The sequence below is a fragment of the Ascaphus truei genome, chromosome 5, assembly GCF_040206685.1.
Source record: "Ascaphus truei isolate aAscTru1 chromosome 5, aAscTru1.hap1, whole genome shotgun sequence".
In the NCBI taxonomy this organism is placed as follows: domain Eukaryota; kingdom Metazoa; phylum Chordata; class Amphibia; order Anura; family Ascaphidae; genus Ascaphus; species Ascaphus truei.
Genome location: NC_134487.1, coordinates 30,243,080 through 30,267,270, shown reverse-complemented (window position 1 = coordinate 30,267,270; position 24,191 = coordinate 30,243,080). Strand labels below are relative to the sequence as shown.

The window sequence follows — 24,191 nt, the reverse complement described above, 5'->3', positions numbered from 1 at the left end:
ATGTAAGCCATCCGAACTATTTTAGCCATATAACTATGATGGTATTCAGAGATAATATGGTTATTCATGTGTAATATAATTTCTCTGGCTACCTATATTGGTTCCAGGGCTGATATCGTCATATATTTACACTATAGATATGCTTCTGCCCTCTTGTCTTAGGCCGAGTTCAGGGTGCATGCTGCGGTTGCGTGCTCCCATGCGCACCTTCACCGCACGCTACTGCAGCCCAGCGATCTGTGTTCAGGCTGCAGGCGTAGGGTTGCGGCGTTTGGGGGTGTGGCGGGGGGCGTGGCCAACGTGTCACAGAGCTGATTCGCTGAACCAGCTCACGTGACGCAACTGCCGCCCAAAAAAAAATCAACTCCGGTTGTAACGGCAAAATGTAGCAGCGACAACACTGTACTTTGCCGCCACAAGAAATTGCAAACTGACATGGTTCATTGAAAACCATGTCATTCTTCTGATCGTGCCCGCGCACGTAAGCGCACGCACGTCGTGTAGTAAGCACCCTGAACTTGGCCTGAGACATATCTGCCCTGCTCACTCTGGGAGTAATGCTGGTACACTGTTGCAGTTTAGGTAATTACTCTCTGCACTATTTGTATCCTTTGCATTGAACACTGTTGTAGTTCCATCAAGGTTTTGGATATGTATACCTTGTTGCAGCTTACATGTATTTACATACTTTTTTCTCAACTCTCTTTAGGTTAATTATTCTTTAGCTAGCTACATAGTTACATGCTGTGTCTGGGAGAGGCATCTCTTTTTGTCCCCTCCCCCAGCATTGGGTTAGTTGTGTATTTTTGCCCATTATGGGAGGGTCCTTGCCCTAATATAGGCAGGACATGGAGACGGTCCACTAAATGCGCTTTAGTTTTTTATCATAATTAGCCTGTCTTGTCCTTTTCAATTGTTTTTTCAATAAATAAATATATATATATATTGTACCTACCTTAGAGTGCCCTAGTTTGGAGATTCTGTAAGTCCTGTTCTGTGGGACTTACAACTTTCTCTTGGTTGTTACACATGTCTACTTTACTCCAGGGAGCACCACCTGTATTACACAGGGCCAATCGGTAGGGACTTTAATTATTTGGTAGTTGTGCTTTTTCAGCCCCTTTGTTCTCAAGAATTAGGGTGTTACAGATACAACAGGACTCTGAATCTGGGCAATGGTTGACTCCACACGATAAGACATTCAGATCTGTAGATGCATCCAAAAATATAAGGCGAAAACCCAATGGAAAAAAAGGCCAACCAAAGGTTTAGGTTACATTGTCTAAATATCCTCACTATAAACTTTCAAATATGTGATCAAATAATTTTCACTTGTTTGATTTGAAAAACATGCATCAGTCAACTTCACTTTAAGCTATTAGATTAGGTAAATGATGGTTTACCAGAACTGAGTTAAGAAAAGATTAAGATACAGATCAGTATATTGATAAAAAAAAAAAAAGGGTAGATTGATTTACAAGGTTATAGGCCAAAATGACTAAGCGGTCCTATGCTATCAGACCTCCCGGACGCCGGAAGGTGTCCTATCACATAGCACCGCTTAATTAAATGGGTCTCTATCTTTTGTTGCAAGGTTAAAGTAGATCTGGTTTGCACATTATAAACATTAGCTCCTCTATAAAGATATGCAAAAGCTTTCAGCCAACACAAATCTAGCAGTCAATTTAAGAATATGCCCTATGGCTGAGAGGAGCATGAACCAAAGTCTTCCGTCTTATCAATAAGACATTAAAGAGATTTATATTGTAGGATGTGCAGACTTTCTGTAAGACACAAATCTATTTACCATACCCAGTATGTTACATAAAACCCAAGAGACAGAATAATTGGGCTGGATTAGTCAAACAAAATGCAATGTTATTAATCACATATTACTCACCTATTAGAAGGGAAGCAGTTAACAGCTTAGGGTCGTACGGACTCTTTCCTCTGCCATTCTCAAAATGTGAATCTTCCAATTTAAAAACGTTATCCTGCTGATGAAAACAAGACCAATGTGTTTAGGAAAATGATGCATCTGTGTATTTGGCTGCCCAATAACTCTACTTAAAACAAATTGAAACCCCCTGTTACTGTATAAATTACCATTTCCATTTCCAAGACCCTTCTCTAACATTACCTCAATGGGATAATCCTGATTACGATTAGCTATACAGGTTCTGACATTTTAGTGACTCGTTTAATATGATTTAGATTCCCTATTAGCTTTAGTAAAACAATAGTAAAGCTAATATCTGCCTACTAGTTGTATGTAGTCTCATACTCTTCCTTCTCCAGAAATCTACCCAGATTGATCATTGTATAATATTTGGGACTCAACCTCGTGGAATTTATAAAAGATCAATAAAAAGATGACATTTTTAAATTCATATTTAGTAAAATATCATTCACTGGCATACATGATACATATAATACACAAGGCTTACCATGTGTGGTTAGCACGCAGCACTGAAAGTGCACAGCAAAATACATCAATATCATTTGATTAAGATTTCTATCTCCTAGTATTTATTTTTCATGTCTATAGTCCTTTTTCCCATAATCCCCATAATGTAATATCAGTCCATTTACTCCAATGGTTGTATGTTAATTATTTTAAGCAGTGCATATAAGGCTTGCACCATATATACAGTATATATATGACAATGCTAGTGTTGGGCTGACTGTTGTAAGCACAGATAGCTAAAGATCTCATAATGTATCTCATGGTTTAAACATACAGTAACTCCATGAGTGAAATAAGTAATAAATGAAAAACAGCTTAATTGTGAACATGTGATTGTTTACTTCATGAGAGTAAAATACATGTTAAACTACTGTATTTGAGTATCAGGTACAGTAATCGGTCAGCCTCTTCAGGGAAATCAGGCTTTTGACAGAGATCAGAGGTGGGACATCTTCCATGTGATAATTGCAAACGAGGACAAAGACTTCTATTGTATAGTCCTTAAAGCATCCAACCTCAAACTAAATTACATGCCTTGCTAGCAACCTAGAATTTCAACATCAAAATGGGGATCTGATTGATGCTGTACAATTAGTTTTCAATTGTTTTGTACTCTTGGCTAATAATGATTATAATTATTAGCAATCTTTCTAATGGCTTTCAATTTATGTAAAAGAAAACGCTACTATTTTAAAATTACAATTTCTTCCAGACTCATTCAATCTGTTAACATTGAAGAGGAAACAGCTATTAGGGTGGAATGAGTGGACGGAATATTGAGTGTCTATATGCTTCAGTTCAAATACATTACTGACATGTGAAGTCTATTTCTGTATCATTTAACAACCATCATCATAACTGGATGCACACTCTGAAGTGATTCAGAAGGAGACCCACAGGACAGAGCAATAAAAACATTTGTCTCTTATGCAGCATTCCATTCATTTCAAGCTGATTAGAAGAGACATTTTACAGAACATGTCAGAGCTTAAATATTATGATGCTATACATTTCAACAGATAATGGGATATGGATTTAGCACAAAAGTAAACTTAATACTTTAGGTCAGAGGGCTTTTACCGGGCAAAAAAGTTGTGTATGGTATGAACACGCAAATACTGAATTCCTTTCACAAATGAACATCACATAATACAGCATTAAAATGCCTGTGCATATTTTGAACTATATTAAGGTATAGACGAGTGGGCACAACATGTGTTTTCATATCTAAACAGATATGTATAAAATGATATGCATCTACATCTACAAAATGATTTGTAGGAAAATACATAGAAGACGGTTCTTATTTTATTATTTTGGCTTTTTATTTAGTACATGTGCTACAAATCTAAATGTTGATCTAATGGAATGTGCATCAAATTGCATCCTCTTATCAGACCCAGTGCTTGGAGAACATTGTTAAAATACAGCCAAATGTATTTGGGGAAAACACAGTTTTTGAATATGCTGTGGTGTAGGAAAGGACCAGGTTCCCATGTAGAGATGTTTAAACCTACCAAAACTCTGGTTGCCAATGTTTTTCTATTTTTCATAATTTTGCCCAAACATTTGTAGCTAAAAAGTTAATTCTCCAATGCAACTACAACACACATCCCTGCGAAATGCTCAAAGAACTAGATTGGTCATCACTTGAGTCTAGGCGCAAAGTTCACCTTTCCTATCTTGCCTTCAAATACTTTCTGGGCAAGCTACCCATCTATCTGAAAAAGCTCCTCACCCCTACCTACACATGCAGCACTTATCATCTGAGATCTACTCCAAAAGACTGTTCATGGTTCCAACGCTCAACAAAGTATCTGGCCGCTCCTCCTCTTTCCGTGCACCCCAAAACTGGAACAGCCTACCGGAGACTCTTACATCCACCAACAGTTTAAGTTCTTTCAAAACCAAGGCTGTCTCCCATTTTAATTTGGTCTGTAGCTGTTACATACACCCATAATATATATTATCTTTAACTGTGCATGCAATGTCTTGTATATAATGTATACCCTGTTCACTTATGTAACTGTATTTGTAACCATGTATTATTTGTCATTTTAACTCTATGCCCAGTACATACTTGAAAACGAGAAGTAACTCTCAATGTATTACTTCCTGGTAAAACATTTTAGAAATAAATAATTGTCGAATTTTGTGAGAGACTATATTCAAACATATTCCCAGATTCATCAAGCACCTGTATGGGCTAGCAGCACCCGATCCAGTGTTAACTCCCAATGACTTGAATGAGAGTGAATCCTGCATCGTGTGCGATAACCCATACCGGTGCTTGATGAATCTGAGCCATAAGTACAGAGAGTGGGGAGAAAGAGAATAAAAGACGTGGTGCAGAGAGATGTGGAGCGAAAGAACACAATTTAGTAGACTAACTACTGTATATACTGCTGTAGCCACCCTTTGGGATTATTACTTTTATCCAAGGGGTCAATGGGCCCTAAAGGTTAACTATAGGGGTAGCTACAGTGTTAAGCTCTAGTCATCAACTCGTGTAAAGTAACTAGGCAGAAACCTAGCCATGCCCACCTTCTAGAAGATGTCTAGTTTGTCACTGGGTTTAAGATACAAAGCAAAATCCAAACCCCTCGCCCAGTTGGGATGGTGACTAGTGATGTCACGTCTGGTATACTGTATATAGTGAGGTAGAATATTTTAGGTTAAGAACTACGGAGGAGACTAATATGGGGAATCTCCTAATACATAGAGTGAGTCCTGTTTTGAAACTATATGTGTAGCATTAGGATCACCTTTGTTATTTTAGTGTTAGGGAAGTGTCACCTCTAGGAAAATAGGTTCGCTATATATGACACTGACGCATGTTTTGCCCACACAATGGGATGGCAAGGTACTCTATAAGAGGCTCCCTAGTGTTACTCCTACCTTGAAGTGTCATCCTGGAGCTGCAACACTCAAGTTTCCCAGATACCCCTTTACTTTGTAGGTGAGAATCCAAAGAGCTATGTTAGGGTGATCGGGTGTGGATCCTCAAGCAAGAGAGCACCAATAGGCCCCAGTGGATAAAGAACAGCAACAGCTAGGCAATGGATTGCCATAAATCATGTGACAATCAGATCATAAGTAATGTGCTGTGTGAGCACTCAAAGAATAAGTAGTTTTACTGTCTATGTGACTAAAGATATAGAAAAGTTCCTAGCATTTCTTTCACAGCTTACATGCCAGTTCTGCACGGATGCCAGCACCCTAAAAAAGGTAAATAAGAGACCTTGAGCACCACCTGCACATAACCAATACACCTTGATGTGACACTGTTTATTGGCTGGGGAAAGAGATGTTACACCTCTAAATAGAGTGACTTATATTCCATGTTGAGAGGTACCTGTGAACACACTTGAAATACCTGACAAATAGGCTAATTTAAATACGCGAAATATATTAAAAAGATCATATTTCCCAGGTATCCCAGGTGTGTTCACAGCTATCTCTCCATGTGGAGTACAAGTGACTCTATTTGGAGGTATACAATTAAAGGGTTGCTCTATTAAGTAGAACTCTCTATATGAAATTGCAGAGAATTGTTTTGTGACTGAAAATGGGCAAATTGTGAAAAAGCATGATTCCTCCGCCTCTTCCTCTTCCTCACACGTGCGTGTGACAGATTCAAAACAAAAGCCGCTTGTACCACTGCAGCACGCTACGGGTTGCAATAACATTGGCTACATCTGTATATTATACAGCATTTTCCTGCAATAGCCTACGATAAATATATTAATCCGCATATATTATTAAGCATCGTAACTTGCAACAGTGTGTTTCATCTGTCTGCTTTGACTAGCAGTAACATACATTGTTACAGTAGGTAAGGAAGGCCCTGTCCAAGGAGCTTACAATCTATAAGAAAGGGTACGTGGAAACATAATGGACAGGAGGATATCACAACTCTGATAAACAGACCCCAATATCTTCTGGCTACAAAACCGGGCAAAAAGAATAGCACTAGATTTATCAAACAAATAAAAACGAATTGCTTTTAAAAAGATTTGTTGTTGTTGAGATAAACCCTGTGTTATTTGTTGCTGCCGTTTTGCCGCTGGCAGACTTTGATACACCCTCTATGTTGGTGTATACAGAAAATGTTCACCTGTTTTGCCACGGCACATCAAGTTGTGATGTGTACGGAGGGATAGGAGGAGATACCCGGCATACAGCACCTGTCACTTTTCCCCCATTTTTAAGTGGATCACAAATCTTCTCCAAATCTGACTTCGCATAATCTCTTTGTGTGAACCCTGAGCTGCCAGAGGGCCAGAAACAGACAGTAATGTCTTAAGTATGTTGTTGAAGCAAAGAGAACAAAAATAGCAGTGGAGCTATATGCCCTTGTTCCAGATATTTATACATACGCTGCCTTTGATACATAACCCCTAAATATTTGCATTACAGCAAAAGTGCTACATATGCCCTAAAGAAAGCAAGCTGCATGTAGAAAAACAATAATTATGGACTACTTTTATCTCAATGACAAGACACTATTGGGCTCTATTGATGTACTGATGTCATCATTTACTGCTCAAGACAAAAAATAACCCGAGGGAAATGTAGAAAATCTCAGAGGACACAAGCAATTAGATTTTTTTTACAACATTTTCTGTCATGTACAACATATCACCTAGCTCTTTGTGTTAAATCACTGTTGAACTTGTGCACATACATAAGCTACACAATGAGTGCCTGTTTTCGTAAAGTTAAATGGACAGCGCATGCGATCTGAAGATTAAAATGGAGCTATGCACTGTATTTGCTTAAGTTGTCCTTTAAAGATGTATGTAACAGGATACAAGTCTCAGGAGACTCTTAAAGCATTCCCTGCTATACTGCACTGTATATGCATGCAGGGCAGCCGACAAGGGGGGAGAGCCGGGACAATTGTCATGGCCCAACGGCTGTGAGGGGCCTGGCCAGACCTAGAAGTTGGGCCTGCCCAGGCCCAACTTCTGCATCCAGCTACTGGGCCTCTGGTTGACGGCCGCTGGGCCCCGGCTCTCCCCAGCTCCTGCGGGTCCGTCTCTAACAGGCCTGGTCTCTATCACTCCGGTGCGCACCGGAAGCTGAGCACAACTTACAGGCGGGCACAGCTTCCGGTGCTGACGGCAGGAGAGAGGCCCGATCTCACAGAGGAGGCCTGGCGTGGGAGAGAGACCCAGCAGTAGCTGGGGAGAGCCGGGGTACCGGAGGCCTCAAACCACCTCAAAGGTGGTGTGTGTATTGTATTTCATGTTTTGGAGGGTATTGTATTTTGTGTGGGTGGGTATTGTATTTTGGGGTGGTATTGTATCATGTGTGGGGAGGATATTGTACTTCAGGGGAGAGATGTATTTTGTGTGGGGGTATTGTAATTTGGGGAAGGGGGTAGTGTGTGTTTGTGTATTGAGGGAGAAGGGGTAATTAAGTGATAGTGGAAGGGGGGAGTGTGTGAGAGGAAAAGGGATGGAAGAGGGAGGTGGAGGAGTGAGAGGGGGGAAGAGTGAGAGACAGAGGGGGGAAGAGAAAAACATGGGGAGAGGAAGGGGCTTATGTGGAGGTGTACAAGGGGAATAGAGGAGGGGACTCGAGATGAGGTCGAGAGGAGGGATAGAGGAAGGAGCTCACAAGGAGGTGTGCAAGGGGGGGATAGAGGAGGGTGCTTGAGATGAGGTGCAGCAAGAGATTCTGGGTAATGACATGCGATAGAGCACTCTTAGGGGGCTATTCCAGTAGCTCTGAAGTGTGACCAACCACGTCTAAAGGGCACTTTAGAAGCAGATTGACATGCTTTGCTATTCTGTAAGCCCTTATCGCATGTCCAAACCATGTCTAAACTTTTGTTTTAGAATCTGTTTCAAACTGGCATTTTTTGCCCACAATTGCTATTATAGTAGCTCTGTTATGCAAACCGCTTCTTAAAACTAGCATTTTTTTGACATCACCTAAAGGGTGGCGAGATTTGTATCGCGAGTTACACCCAGAGCCTGAAATTTGGGGTTAGCTGAGAGAGCAAAACCCATAAATCATACTGGGAGAAGGAGTTAGCACCACCCCTGGTCATTACGCTTCAAAAGCAAGTACAAGCCAGGCGGATTGGCTGTTAAATCATGCGGTTTGTCACTTTTTTTTCTTAGAAGCGGTTTAGAAGAAGTGGTTTGCAATGCATGCTGTTTGGCAATCACAACTTCGGAGCTACTAGTGTAAGCCCCATGGGTGCGTCCCTATTTGCTTCTTCACTCGCATTAACATGGTTCCCTTTAAGCCTATGCCTGCTTGTACATAGCCAGCAAACCTACTCACAGACACCTGTTTTGACCTTTGTTGTGTAACTGATATGTAGCCATGACTATGATAGTATCATGATATCTTCTGCTTTACGGTGCAGGGCCAGCAATCAACCTCACACTGATGAGACCTTCTTTGCCAGGCACCGCTTTGCTTTTTAAAAGTCCATGTGAAACAGCATGTATATGTTTAAAGGGATCCATGTAAAAGTGGATAAAAAACAAAATGTGACGCTCTATCAAGCTCCGATTTGGGGGATTGCATATGGTTAACTGCCACTGACTTAAATGATGTTCAGAGTTTCAATCACTATACGGAGATAGCTGTTTTATGCATGGTAAGTTTTTGTAATATCAATGGTGTTGTCGTGTCTGGTAAATTCACTGCGAAAATAAGACAATAACTTTCTTTATTACAGATTGCAATTAGCGATTTTATGGTTCTAATATATTTGTCATTCAAAATATTCTGTGACCCACTGTGTTGTCATATTATTATATCTGAAACAGTTTAAATATTCAGCGACTTCGTAAAAACTGATGTCAAAGGTTTACATTCTGTCCAGGGACATTAGGCTACTACTTAAAAAGGTTAAAGGTCAGATTACAACAATATAGAGCTGCATCTGTGGCAAAGCATTCAAAAATACAATGTGAAAATGAATATGCTGAACCCAATCTGAGAATGGTTACATGCTTCTACAAAACAAAATGTCGGCTTCTACTGAGAGAGCTGAGATCAATAAATCATTGCTGAGTTTGTCCAAAATTGTTGACTCCCAGCGCCCCCACCTATTGCCCTCTAATACCCTCCATACATCAACAGGGTAACCTCTGTCCTATTTGTTATTTCACTGGGTTAGAGGGCAGTAGAAATGGGCATTGCATATAATCAGCATTGTATTCACTACCTGCTTCTCTCAAGTGATAATGAGACTATAAATGAAAAGAGATAGTCATTATCTTGATATTTTCATTTCCAGGAGGAAGGCAGCCATACGCCCTTAATGACATGAAACTAATAATTAAACAACACTTTCCGTACAGTATAAGTCATCTAGGACAATATTTACTACGTGGAGTTGTCCTTTAAGATACCTTCAGGTCCCGGAAGACAATTTATAGCCCATTCCTTTCAAAGGGACATAAGGTATGTCTACCAAAAGAATTCTTATGGCATAGCACTGCTCTCTATATATAGGCTCTGCTCACATTCATGTTTTTAGAAGGATGCTTTTTCTAGTTGAGTTAGCACCATGATTTTATTTTAAAATAATGAAATTCGATACACGGCGTTCTCCATTCATTTGTTTATAACAATAACATTTGCCATGTTCCCTGTAATAGGTCCATATTATCCAGAAATTAAATAACTGCCCGAGGTTAATATTATTTGTCAGAAGATAATCTACTTGATAGTCTCATGTACCGCCTAAGGCTGCATCCTAATCAAAGACATTTTCAATCCATTACTGACATTAAAGAATGCTGTGTAGTTGGAGCACAGATAAATCCTTATCTGCAAAATATGAAGGGCTTTTGACCGCACTTTGCAGCTAATACCAGCTTTGTGCTGCAATTGCAGAATGAGTAAGTACTGTTACTGTTTTTAGTCCTGTGAAGAAACTGTATATTTTCAATATATTTTATTTTCAATAAAGTACATGTTTATCCAAGAACAAATAAATCTCCCCCACTGCCTTATTTATGAATATGCAGCACAGTACAAGGATATTTCTTTGTAAATCTAGACCTTTCCGAAGCTCAAAGCTCCTATGATTTATGGAAGACATAACTTAGAGTAGACTCAGAACAGGAAACTTTGCCAGATATATCGCAGTGATGTTTGTGCTGTGCCAGGACATTTCTGACTCTCAGTACAAGAATCCTTTGCTACAGATTTGCATCAGAACATAAAATAAAAATACAAGGAAAGCTGTAGTTACATATAGCCTACTTGTAAATGATAACAATTAAAGGAGCTGTCCCTCCTGGTCTCCCCCAACCCCAACCTGTTTTTACATGTATGGGAAGTAGGGGATCCCCAGGGCTGAATAGTGTCAATTTCAGCTCCGGAGACACACTGGTTAGTGTGATACTTATTGGGGAAGGTGCCACCAGCAGGGGCTCCCCAGAGACAAAAGAAATGGCCAGCTTGATGGCAGTGCCAACGCTGCCACTGTACCTAGCCCCATGCTTTGAAGCCTTGCGCTCTTCCTCACAACGTCTGATTGACGGGGGACAGCGCCGGGCCTCTTACCCTCTCTTCGGAGCCGGCACCAACTACAATCATGTGACGCTGCTGTGACAAAGTGACATCACATGGCGACACATCGCCATGACAACAGGAAGTCACACGACACTGCGTTACCATGACAATGTGACATAGCAGGAGGCGGTGCGGCTCTGGAGAAGGTAAGGAGCCCCGCCACGGCCCCGGTGTTGGCTGCTGCACGCGCGCCTGGCATCCTGGCGGTGCATGCACAGCTTAAAGCCGCGATCTGCGGTCTGTAGGGAGCGATAGGAGGTGCAGGGGGCATGGCCAAAACAGGGTGTGGGGGGCGAACGAACGAAGCTGTCTCAGTTGCTGTGGCACCGTAAGTACAGTATTTCTGCCATCTGTCTTGTACCAACATTGAGAGAATTCTTCTGGCACTCATTTCCCTGATTTCACTCTGTTTTCAGAGCTTTGGCTTGGAGCTCCGCCCCTGCCCCCTTCGCCCCCCCCCCCCCCGTTCGCTGCCATTGGCTTAGAGCAAACCACGTGACCGCGTCGCCACACAGGAAGACAAAATTCTTGTCTTCCCTGCTGGCTGACGCGCCACAGCACTTCGTGAGCCAAGACTGTAGAACCCACTGGGGCCTGCCTGATTGAGGTGAGTGTCTGGTGTCAGCGGCGCGCACCCCACCATGTGCGCTGCTGTCCCCACCGGGGACTTAGCCTAATACTTCCTGCCGGCCCTGCAGTACAGCTCCGGAGAACCCCTGCTTACCACCTATATACACAAGAAAAAAGGGTTTTCCTTAATAAATACGCCTTGTATGCAGTACTTTACTTCTTCATCTTGACAACTTTAGATGATACCACCAGCGTAAATAAGTCTTAATTGTCAGCAGGGCCATCAACAGAAATCATGGGGCATAGGACAAATGAAAGGAGCAGAGGGGAAGCTGGGTTGGCACATGTGGACTCGCAACGGCGCTTCCCCTCTGTTCCACGTTTGGAGCGGGGGGTGAAGGGAATGGACCCACAGGCAGCAGCTATGCGCATGCACACGGGGAATCGCCGGCATTATTTTTTCTTTTTTTATAAAATGGGCACACAGGGGGCCTGGGCGGAAGATTTATAGAGAAAAGGTTCCTTGCTCTCTTAATACAATCTACTATCTTATGTCCACTGAGGTTGATGCTGCTTTTCACTTGCTTCCAACCGTGTTTTGCAAAAAATGGTTTTTTTTTCGGCGGTCACTGCTGCCGCTGGGGTATAAAGTGGATGTCCCACACGCAAAGGCAATAAAAAGATTTATTTAGTGCATATACACAAAAAAACTGCTACAGAGTGAACTCTTGACGCGTTTCGTCCCGTCAAGGACTTTGTTTAGTTAAAGGCTGTTTGCTATAGATTATTGTATTGGCTTATTTTTGGAATATAGATTTATTTTGATGGTTACTTTGACATAGATTAATTTTCACAATGGTTTGCTTGTAGGATTTGAAGTGTGTAATTGATTTGGATTGTAATTGATTGGTGATTGGATTAATTGATGGTAATTTAATTCTGTTGATGCTTTGTTTTTCTTTAATGATTGTATTTGTATCTTGTTTGGATTAGTGTATTTGATTTGGAGCATTGGTTGACATAGTATACATGATGCAAAGATTAATTGTATCATGTACAGATTGTCAAATTGAGTGTTTGTATTTGGATTTATTAGATGTTGATTTAGCTTGGTGCTGTTTGATATTGGGAGAGATTTATATTTGGCCATGTACAGTATTTATTTGTATATTGGTTAATCATGCATATACAGTATATGTATATATGTACGTATATGTATATATGTACGTATGTATATATATATATATATTCTAATATATATATATACATGATGAAGCCACTGTACAAATAAATGGGTGAAGGGTGGGTATCGGGTCACGGTGGCTTAACCCCTTCATGACTGTAGCGGTTAATAACCGCTTATGTCATTAAGGGGTTAGGGGACATTAGTTTTGCTTATTATGTATATTTTTCAGCACCCCAGGGTATGGACGGGGAGGAAGATGCGGGTGGCCTTCATCGTCGGTGCCGGACAAGGGTGAGTACAAAATGTATTTAATGTTTTAATTGTGATTAATGTATATTTAATGGGCAAATGCATTATTATCCATATGTGGATAATAGTAATTTTTCCCATTAATGTATAGTATGTGTTAGGGGACGGGAGTATTTTTATAGAGTATTGTTTAATTTTTCGGGGCACACCATTGGTACCGCAGGCCCGCGGATGGCCACGGACACCCCCGAACGCCCGCGGGGACCCCCGGACACCCCCGCTGGGACCCCCGGACACCTCCGCGGGCCTGTTGTATGGATGGTGTGCCAGCAAAAAGCTCAACAAATATTTTTTTTCTAAGTCCAGCTTCTTTTGCGCCTGCCTTTAGCTGGCGCGTTTGTTTGGCACATTTTTTAAGGCCGATTCACTTAGCGCTGCTTAGTAAATCGGTAGTACTGGCAAAAATCAGCGCAATAGGCTGATCGTGCGCATTTTGCGCCGAGGGCAAAAAAAAGCCCTTTTAAGACCGATAAAGCGCAGTTATCACTGCTTAGTGAATCGCACTGCAGCCTTATCGGGCTTAAAGGGTACTTTGCGCTCTTAAAGCCACTTAACGGAGCTTAGTGAATCGCCCCATAGTATTCACATGTGGATGTTCAAATATATTAGTGAGTTAAACTATAGTGATACAATTAGGACTAATCCAGGTGACTTGGATCTAAATATTTAATTAATTATCCTATATTGATAGGTGTACAGATGTAGCCAATGCTATTGCGCCCAGTCGCACATTGCAGTGGGACATACAGATGCAGAGGCCGTTATTCGAAAAAATCACGGTGCCGTTTTCGTGTGCGCTGCTGAACTCCACGCAGCATTAAAGCGGCCAATCGCCCCAGGCACACGTGTTTATCGCGGTTGCTTTGTTTGAATTTCATGGATTGTGTGCAATTAAATGCAATGAAATGAATGAATTGTAATGTGTACAGTACTGTGCTACTGTGTCAATTTCAGGTGTTTAAAAACCAGAACACTAAAATGCCATTTTCTGCACTTGCGTCTTAAGGCGGTACGGTTGGAAGAAATCCCGCGCCATGACATGGGTACTCCGAGGTATACACAGCATGGTGTTCGAATAACGGCCGTTGCATCTGTACACAATTCACCTTAGGGGGATTATGATTTGTAACTAAGTAAAGGAATTAATAATGATTATTAGGTGCCCACTTCATGCATACCAGCTAATAGTTACAGTTATAATTGTGTTAAAATAGAGCACCAGGAATTTAAATTCACGTAGCGATCATCTTCTCCACTCATTCTTTTTTAGGGAAGTAGGATTCACAAATAGCCGATGCTAAGTTTGTAGGCATCTTGATCAATTTGACCCGAAGGCTCAATTTCCTTCTATATAAATACAAGTGCATTTTATTTTTGAAAATGAAGATTTCATATATTCATACAGAATGCAGAATTTCAAAAGCAAGTACTTAATGTGAAAAGGAGAATGAAAACATATAGAACTATTGTTTTAATTAGGCAGAACAAATAACATGCCTGTTCAATAGACTTCTAATTATAACCTTTATAGTGACAACAGTTCTTTACAGTATAATTATCCCACACATTGACGCATTTTTAGGTAACCTAGTGTTGCTTTTCGTCATTAGCAAACTGTACAGAATATTTCACAATTCTATATCAAAATGTTACTTATTCAAAATATTGTAACTTTTTGGCAAATGGGAATGGGTACATAGAAATCTGAGGCTACATATCATTCTGACGATATTTGCGTCCTGACTCAGTGAAATAATTTTGTCCAGTAACAGATTGCCAAGTAATAAAGTTCATAATCAGATTTGATTTCAATCAATTACGCTTAGGCACCTGATAGCAAATCTCCCCGAAACGTGTTTTTAAATAATCTAAGAATAAACAGTGTTATGTCCTGATTTGGATGACTTTTCTAGCTGAGTGTTGAATGATCCTCCTTACCATTTCCTTGTTTTTGTATACTGTACCAATTTATTTGGCAGAGATTAACTCCACCTCAGACCAGACTGGTCTAATTAACACAAAGAAAAGCAAACAAATTTTTTTTGCACTATGCACTATTTTGGAACACAGCATCAGGTAACTCTTCGTTTAACTCTTCCCATAACCGTCTACATGGTAACAAAGGAGAGGGAGTCGGTGGCATGATACCTTGTATTGGAAGTAGTTGAAATGTTACAATCTGTAGAACCTCCACGAGTGCTTCATCAGATAGGATAGAAATACAGAAAACCTGAAGAAAGGACCAACATGGCTATCCTCACTGCCTACTAAATTGTTCACATAATGAGTGGTACAAACATGACAAAAAGGTCATTTATATACTGTAGTAGCACCGAATACTAGAATAGAAAACTTGAAATTGACTCACAGGTAAGCAGACACTGAGCCATATTTACATGATGATACTATACTATAAGACGATTCCCACACTTTTATGTGCTATTTGGTGTCTTATGGCCCTTGCATATACCACACACGTCATCACATGCCATAGCATCCTTAGTAAAAAGTAATACCTAACCCCAGTGATATTCTACTGATTTGATTATTCCCAAAAACAGTTTAGTGAAGATTTGGGGAAAAACGTTTGCAGATGCATTACATTGAAAGCAAGACCGGTTACTTTATTCCACTTCACTAAAATATTGTCAGAGAATAAAGAAAAAGGAGGAATGTGCCAGTTCTATCCTTCTGACCCAGGACATAGAAAATAGAAAATATGACTAAGGGACTCTAAAATGGGACAAAAGGATTATAATCTCTACCAATTGGACTGTAAACATCCAGTATGGGAGTCCAGGAAAGACCATGATTGTGAGACAATCCAGACAAATTGGCATCTACAGTAATTTTCTATCTTGTATTATATCAGTGGTTCTCAAACAGTGTAGCCCAAAAATACACTGTAAGTACAGTAGGGTCCCGCTTCTCGGCGTTCCGCTTCTCGGTGATCTGCCAATATGGCGGTACTGCGAAGGGGGGCCACTGAGTCCACACATGCGCAGAAGGGGTACCGCTGAGTCTGTGCATGCGGAGAAGGGAGCCCGCCGAGTCTGCGCATGTGCAGAAGAGGACACTCTGGGACGGTGTAGAAGGTAGGAGAGACGGGAAATCGCCAGTGGACATAGCAAATGCTATGTTCCGCTTTTCAGCGATTTCTGCTTTTTGCCGGCGGCCTGGAACGGAACTCACCGTATGAGTGGGGCCCTACTGTAGTAGTCCCTCAAACCCGTCAAAATGTATTTCAGGCAGCTTTTTTCAGCAGTCAATGTATTTTCTATCAATACTTTAGGCTTATTTTTAGATACAGAGCTGGTATGTTTTAAATAAATATTATACCTGTATAAAAAATATATTGATGAATAGAGGAAAGTGTAGGTATGGTGGTCCGCAAAATGATTATTAACAATTTAGTGATTCATGGTATGGAAAAGGTTAAGCACCCCTGTATTACATGATGTAACAGTGGCCCACAATATAACCATTAGCTAATCAATTACATAATTTTTTTTGCAGGTTAATAAGACTATTTGAAATGCACACAAGCTAAATGCTATAGTATTATTATTATTATTTTTTTAGCATAGTAAGCACAAATTACCTGTAATGCATAACATTACTATTCCTATAAAACGGTCTAATCGCACATGATAAATATTCCTTTTCCATACATATGCAGATTTTTTCAAGCATATCCACATCTTTTTAAGGCTTTTGAATCATTTTATGGTTATACTAAATTTACTTTGGCGCTCACGTCTTTAAAATCAGGAAATATGACAAACGTTCATCTCAACAAGAATGACGGTGTATACATTACCTTTTCTCTATATTCAATGCAAACGTCCTATGTGACTGAAAACAGAGGTTACACATCGAATGGGTCAGTGACTCCTAACTACTTCCAATACGATCATGCTAGGCATAATGGCTTTTTAACTAGGTTCCTCTGCTTTATGTCATAAAGGAATATAATAGAGGGAAACAAATAAAACACATGCCATATTATTCTTAGTTAAAGATTTGTTTTTAAGACTTTTCCATTGAAAGGTGAGATCAGTTTTAATTCAGATATGACAGGTTTAGCAGGAGCCCCGGTTGACAGCCGATTCCCTAGGAAAATATACGTCCTTGAATGAGAAATTCCAGAACCTTGTTGTTCAACAAGCCTGCTCTGTTAACAAGCAAAGTAATTGGAACAGGAACTGGATGGACGAAGGGAGATTTTATGGAAAGTTTAATGCTAACTAACTGAACTAAAAGTAACATATATTGTTTCAATATTCCTGGGTTTTTTTCTCTTGCAAGCCTCTATTGTATAAGATGTCATATGACAGATATATGACAAGGGCAATTATTTACACAACTATAACTTTCAAAGTTTATATAGAGATATACAAGTATATCCAAGTATATTAATTTCAGGTTCAGTCTTTGACTTATTAAGCTTGAAGAAAGGAAAAGAAGAGAATTAGAATCATAGCATTTTTTTCTGTGGGCAGTGAGGTAGCTGTCATAATGATTTGAAGGAGATTTCATTGTGTGCAAAAAATGTACTGTAATGTGCATTTTAGAGTTCAGAATAAAGGTCCAAACATTGAATTTGATGCATTGTGTTACAGTATGCAATAGGTAGTGGGACTTCGACCTTCCGGTGAGGAGACTTATTTATATCACTGGTGGATATTATTTATGATTACCTGCATTGTCACCAAGTTAAAAGTGTCTAAAAAAAAAACTTTCTATAAATAAGGTGTGTTTGTGTCACATGTGCAAAGCATATAGACTTATTAATGGGTATTGTTCGTGCTATGCATGGACATATACAAAATGAAAAACGATGTAGTCTCGAAAGTTCATATCAAGAAAGATATAGGTTTGTGTCAAAACCAACAATATATATTATGACACTCAAGATGACTTCAAAGTTGTTGTGTGCTTTGATGTCAACTTCAAAGTTTATGTTGGTGGCAGAGCTCTCTCCAACAAATCAACCTACAGCTTCAATAGTCACTTTTCCTCCTACATTTAACAATAGTCTTTTGATATCTCTCTTCCCAGCTGTACACCTTCATAGATTCTAACTTTAGCTCCCAGTTTACAGTACTGTGTTTTAAGATGAAAACCAACATGAGAATAACCTGCCCCTCGCTATAAATTCCATACATACTTTCCTTGCCTAATAGAAAGAAAGGGAGACAAGAAGAAAAGTAAATACGAAGAAAGGGAGAAAAAGGACTGAACTTTTCCAGGGGTGGCCAATTCCAGTCCTCAAGGGCCACCAACAGGTCAGGTTTTCAGGATATCCCTACTCAGTCAGATAGACTGAGCCACTGATTGTGCTGATGCAGGGATATCCTGAAAACCTGACCTGTTGGCCTTTGAGAACTAGAGTTGGCCACCACTGGTAAAAACAGAAATCCACAGCGGATCCATCATCTGGAATATCCGTATCATGTCAACAAAGTTTTAAGGGGAAACCTCACAATCTCTACAATTGATAATATAAGACTCTGAACATTTAGTATATAACAATGTTTGTTATATAAAGGCCTGGAGATTGATGCTAAAACCTCAGCAACGTCAGTAAGAAATGTTAGTACGGAACCAATGATTGTAGGTGGGTAGGAAAGCAAAACGTTGCAGCAGGACTTTGGCCCGAGTAAAGCTTCAGCAGTAATAACATTAAAAGGTGCACAACAAACAAACAAAAATGTCATGCTTACAGAAAAATCTGCTGTTTTTGTTTTTATGGAAATGTAACCTGTGAAGTGCCTGTGGATGAGAGAGTGCTTCTTCAATTAAAGTATTTGCTCCAAATGAAGCACACACTGCCCTTGTTATAGAACCAATAAAGATAATGGAAGAGGGACAGCGGGGGCTTTGTCTGGGAATGCATTGTTGAGTTCACAGCGACATTACACAAAAAGGGAAAGCCAGAGGAAATCACCCTCCCCAAGTCCCAGTTTTTACCAACTACAGTATCTTCATTAAATGATTTTAAAATACTGATTTTGGCACCGAGATTCAATCCCTTAAACTGTTCTTGCCATTTGTTAATTTGTGCGCTAACACAATGGGTTGCTGCGCCTTTAATCGGTTGAGTGCCCTTCCGAAGTTCACTGCATGTCACATGGGCCGGAACACAGGTATAGATTCGTGGGATGTTCAGTGAACATCATACCTCATTTTCGTGATTTTCTAGAGGAGACCGCATGCGGCGCTCTGACCGGGTCTGAACGTAAGAGGAGGACCCTAAGCTTCCGTTCATGTTAGAGCGGTAACGATCATATTATCGCTGAGGAACGCCTGGTCGCAGCTTGTCAGAAGGGCTGTGGCTCTGTGCGGCTGCTGCAGCCTCTCCAGCACTAAGAGGGTTGTGCGAGGCAGCAAAAGATTAGGAAGCTGGCTAAGTAGGATTAAAGTGGATGCAAATCCCATACCAAATCCTGCAAATGATGTTTCTTTTACAGGTTGTCTTAGTTTTCCACTAAAGTCCCAGTGGAATTACACTTTATAACATATACATTGCATCTGCAGTAAAATAAAAGCACTCAAGTATGTGACACATCTACTTAACATGTGGGCAGGCTAGGTTTAACCTTGGCAAATTCAGACTCAAAAATCTAACTCCATAAAGCATAGCTACACAATCCGCAGAATATGCGGCGTTTCATGATTTTATTAGGGGCTAATTAAAGGATCACACTGAAGTAAGATAAGAATGCCGAAGGAGACAGAGTTGCAAAACATTTATTTGCAGAAGAGATTTGAAATGTGTCTATATTCTTGTCCCAGAAGATAATAAGGTGGAAATATTTGCTGGATTAAGTTCAGTGAAGGTTACCCTATTCTTTCATTACCTCAGAAGGATAACTATAAATAAGACCCTAGGGTAAAATAACATACACAATCCAACGCTGTGCCCTTGATTGTGGAATGTATTAAACACACAGCGCTGTGTTTATATAACCAGCTTTCTAACTAGTGTTCTACAAATCATGTTAGGTCAAAATAAAAATAATAAAATAAAACAATACCGCATGTGACCGCGAGCGCAGATTAAAAAGGAGAAGCCTTCGCAGTGCGGTCCGACCGCCCTGGCTTTTTTCAGATACGGCGAGGCTCCTGGAACATTGAGCTACAATAACACAAACGCAGCAAGGACTCAGCTATGGGTAGCGATATGTCACTGGCCCTATAAACGTTTGAAAGTATGAATCTTAATAATAATAATAATAATAGCATGTTCTTGTACAGCACTGCTAGTTTACATAGCGCTTTACAGAGACATTTTGCAGGCACAGGTCCCTGCCCTGTGGAGCTAACAATCTATGTTTTTGGAGCCTGAGGCACAGGGAGATAAAGTGACTTGTACAAGGTCACAAAGAGCCGACGCCGGGAATTCAACCACGCTCCCCTGCTTCAAACTCAGTGCCAGTCAGTGTCTTTACTCAGTAAGCCACTCATTCTTCGTAAGGATTACCTACTGTTTATTTTTATAATTATTAACTTGATATAGAATTAACCAATTGTCAGCAATGACCTTGGACCTATCTCGTTATAATTTTGCTACCTGTTGCTCATAAACAATTAAAAACAAATGTAGGGTAAAGATGATACCTTTTAATGGCTAACTGATGTTACAAGTCAATATAAACGTTTGCAGAATCATCAAAGTAACTTGTTCAAGCGTTCCCCAATTTTGTTACTCGTAAAATGTTTATATTACTATGGTATATGTAATATTCCATATCTCAATTCAAAATAAATACGATTACTCACTTCATATTGACCGTGAACTTAGTATCTTATTCAGCATCCAACACAAATAAGTGAAGCATTGCAGCATAACTTGACTTTCAATCCCCTCCAGGCCATTCCTTACTTTGTGTCTTGTATTTTACTAAGTATCCAAAATATATCAGTGAAATGTAGCAGAATCTCCGGATGACTTTTAAAGCCCCTCTGGGCTCTCTACAAGATGTACATAAAATGTGAATTAGGCGATACATTTTTATTGTTACGCTAAATCTGTGTGCAAGAGGAATTGTTCATATACTGTATGTGAAGTTAGGATGCAAGGAGGATCCTTTTTTTTAATTATTATAGTGATCAATCATTTTTTAGGACCAAAGTGTATTAATGGCAGTACTATGTTTAGGCTTTACATCTGGGTAACTCAGGGGTGTGCAAACTGGGGGACACAAGGATTTTTCAGGGGGGACGCGGCGGTTGCAGAGGTCCCACGCTCTTAGCCAAGACATTTAAATGAAATGTCGGGGAATCGCATGAGGCCTCTGCAACTTCCCTTACCTTCGGTGACGCGTCATCATGGCGTCAAATGGCGCTGTGGGGTCACGTGACCCTGCAGCGTCATTTAACGCCGAAAACAAGCAGGGGGGCGCAGACTGAAACGTTTGCGCACCCCAGGGGTAACTGATGTCTTTTTTACACAAATCTGCTGCTTACAAGCATTTTAAAGCAGCAATACTACATTCCCCTGTTATTTTCAACTTATTTGCATATGTAAAGCATGTGACAATGTATAATGCTACATTCTTCCCTAAGCTGGCAATCGTTTGGTGCGCCTGTTATACAGCTATCAAAATCCAGATTGTGTGACTAACATAATGGCTACTTCAGTCAGTGTAACTCAGCAGCTACAATGTATCCTTATATTACAGTAGTAACGTAACATTATCTATTGTTACAGTTTGCAGCTCAAACTGATGGTAATATTGGCGACAAATGATCACAAATAGGAACGTAGTGCAAAGATCTTGCCCCGCTGGGGAGCTGTGCTACAGCCTGCTATAGAAATCAAAGGATGCTTTAAAACTTGTTAAAAATGGCATTAACAGTTGAATAATAAAAAAATAAAAAAAACAGTAAGTATTATCTAATACTACAGAACTGATTTATTTATACAAAAAACATATACGATTTCACATGCTTTGCTGCTTTAAAGTTAGTTTGTAAACATAATGAGCTGAGATTTTATTTCCTCTGTCTACCCATTTATGTGTGATGTAACCACATCTCCCACTCCTCTTATCTTTATTGGCTCTCTGATAAGAACAGGGTGGGATAAGGGTAAAGAAAACACTTTATGGACTATCACTTCCTTAATAAGGGGCACTGAAAAAAAAATCAACTTGTAATTCACTTCCCAAAAAATAAAAGCAGTCAAACCTTTGCTATTAGCAAGGTTGGATTTATTTACGGCAACCAATTAGACTGTTAAATTATTTACAGAAGGTTTGGTTTCTGCTGGGCTACATGGTATTGCACCTAACTGGCCATAGGGAAATAAAATAGGCAGGATAAAAAAAAACACACAAATTATATCTCATTAAAATGATTATTATAGAATAATATACCCAAGTGAATACTACACATGTAATCAGCTCTGCATACCATTAAATAAACATTGGTTAAAACAAAAATTACAAGAATAACGCATGGGTCCCAAAAAATTTATTTGGTACCGACAAAAGCAGAAACAATGGGGGAGATTTACAACAAAATAAGATAGTCACAATTGTGAATCAACTCCCCGATGTGAGGATATCTTGCCCTGGATAGCTTGCAGTGTAGGCAATGTATATATTATACTTATACTGTAGTCACATAATCACAATGTGTCTAAAGCATCCGACGAACAACTTTAAATGTATGCGTTTACCGAGCTACAATTTCAAAATTATATCTGCGCTTGATGGTTTCAACTCTCCTGTCGACAAAATTACCTCCAACTTCACTTGAGACCTGTTAAACATCTCCTATCCCTGCACTGAGCAAATGATGGTGTAATTTGAGCTGCCACTCAAAAAGAAATGGGTCAATTCACAAACAAGATTACAAGCTTCAATGAGAAAGTCTGATTTTCTAGTTGACCACCTCCAATAAACATTACACCTATCTCATCACAGGTACCTGTCTGAGGAAAATGACCGAGTAGCTTCCAGGAAGCAACTAGATCAGATTGCTTATTTATTCCCCCCCCCCCCATTTTACAGATGTTATGTATGGATAAACAGTTTTGATTGATGAATACTGTTACCAAGAAACGAAATACTGCTTGTTTCATCTATTAGTTTTAAAGGTATGAATTGCAATGATCAAGGCATAACAAAGCTTGTTTGTAATATATTTAACGGTTATATTTTGTTAGGCATTGACTTCTTAATCATTTTTAGAATTAAGAATGAAGCAACCTTATAATTTGCTTTATACCTGGTTTACAGTTTTAGGCCACGGACATGGTCAGCGCCCGCGCTGACGCTCGGCAGTGAGCCCCTGCAGCCGCAATGAGAGCGGCTTTAGCAGGGGCTCGCGCACGCTTCCGCAGGCGTGCGGAAGCGTGCTGACTTTCACCCGACAGACAGTCGGATTTTAGTTTGAGCGCTGAGTCCGCTCACGTGACTCCAAAGCAGTGAATGAGGAAGAGGTGAGTGGAACGGGGGAGAGATGTGGACGGGGGAGAGACTGCCTGGCAGCGGGGTGAGTTGTTGCTCGCAAGGTGAGTTGCTGCTCACAGGGTGAGTTGTTGCGGGGGGGGAAGTGTCCCAAGGGTGACGCATGAGTAACGCCTCCCATCCCACCTCCCGCCCCGCAAGCACGCTCACTGCCTCGCCGGCTGGGCCAGGCGAAAGCTCCTGCTTCCTCTGGCCAGACACAGTGTGAGCGCGCCTCAGCACGAGAGGCAGGAGTATGGACACGGCCCTAGGCAACATGATATACCTTAACGGCCTTTAGCGCTCAAAAGGGCTACACATTACATAATGTACCTATATACACACATAGATGTATCCCCCTTGATCTCTATATCCTTTGAATGCTGCCCCCTGACTGGCTCCCCTCTGGTGTGTGCTGCTGGTAATGAGCCAATAACTGAGAGCAACAGCAGGGGCTTCTGGGTGTTACAGTCTGAAATAGGGACACATGACATTACAGCCTATCAGTGTGAAGGTTGAGAGGTCGGTGGTCCCAGGAAATGGAGAGGAGAGGAGAAGATGGCTTGACATAATAAAAGCAATGTTTCCTTGCTCATCTCAAAACCTGGTGTAAAATATAAATATATTGTTTTCCTAGGACCAATCT

The 24,191-nt window shown here is 40.4% G+C and overlaps 1 protein-coding gene across 3 annotated transcripts in view; it reads right to left on the bottom strand.

Moving 5' to 3' along the window:
• The window catches only part of SEMA3A (semaphorin 3A), a 280,469-nt gene that overhangs the window by 114,201 nt on the left and 142,077 nt on the right, over positions 1-24,191 (bottom strand). For 2 of the 3 annotated variants that reach the window (XM_075599556.1, XM_075599554.1), the window contains exon 5: positions 1,901-1,997. In XM_075599556.1, coding sequence (XP_075455671.1) covers positions 1,901-1,997 — 97 coding nt within the window. The remainder of the gene's footprint in view (positions 1-1,900; positions 1,998-24,191) is intronic. The other variant, XM_075599555.1, reaches the window with a different exon arrangement.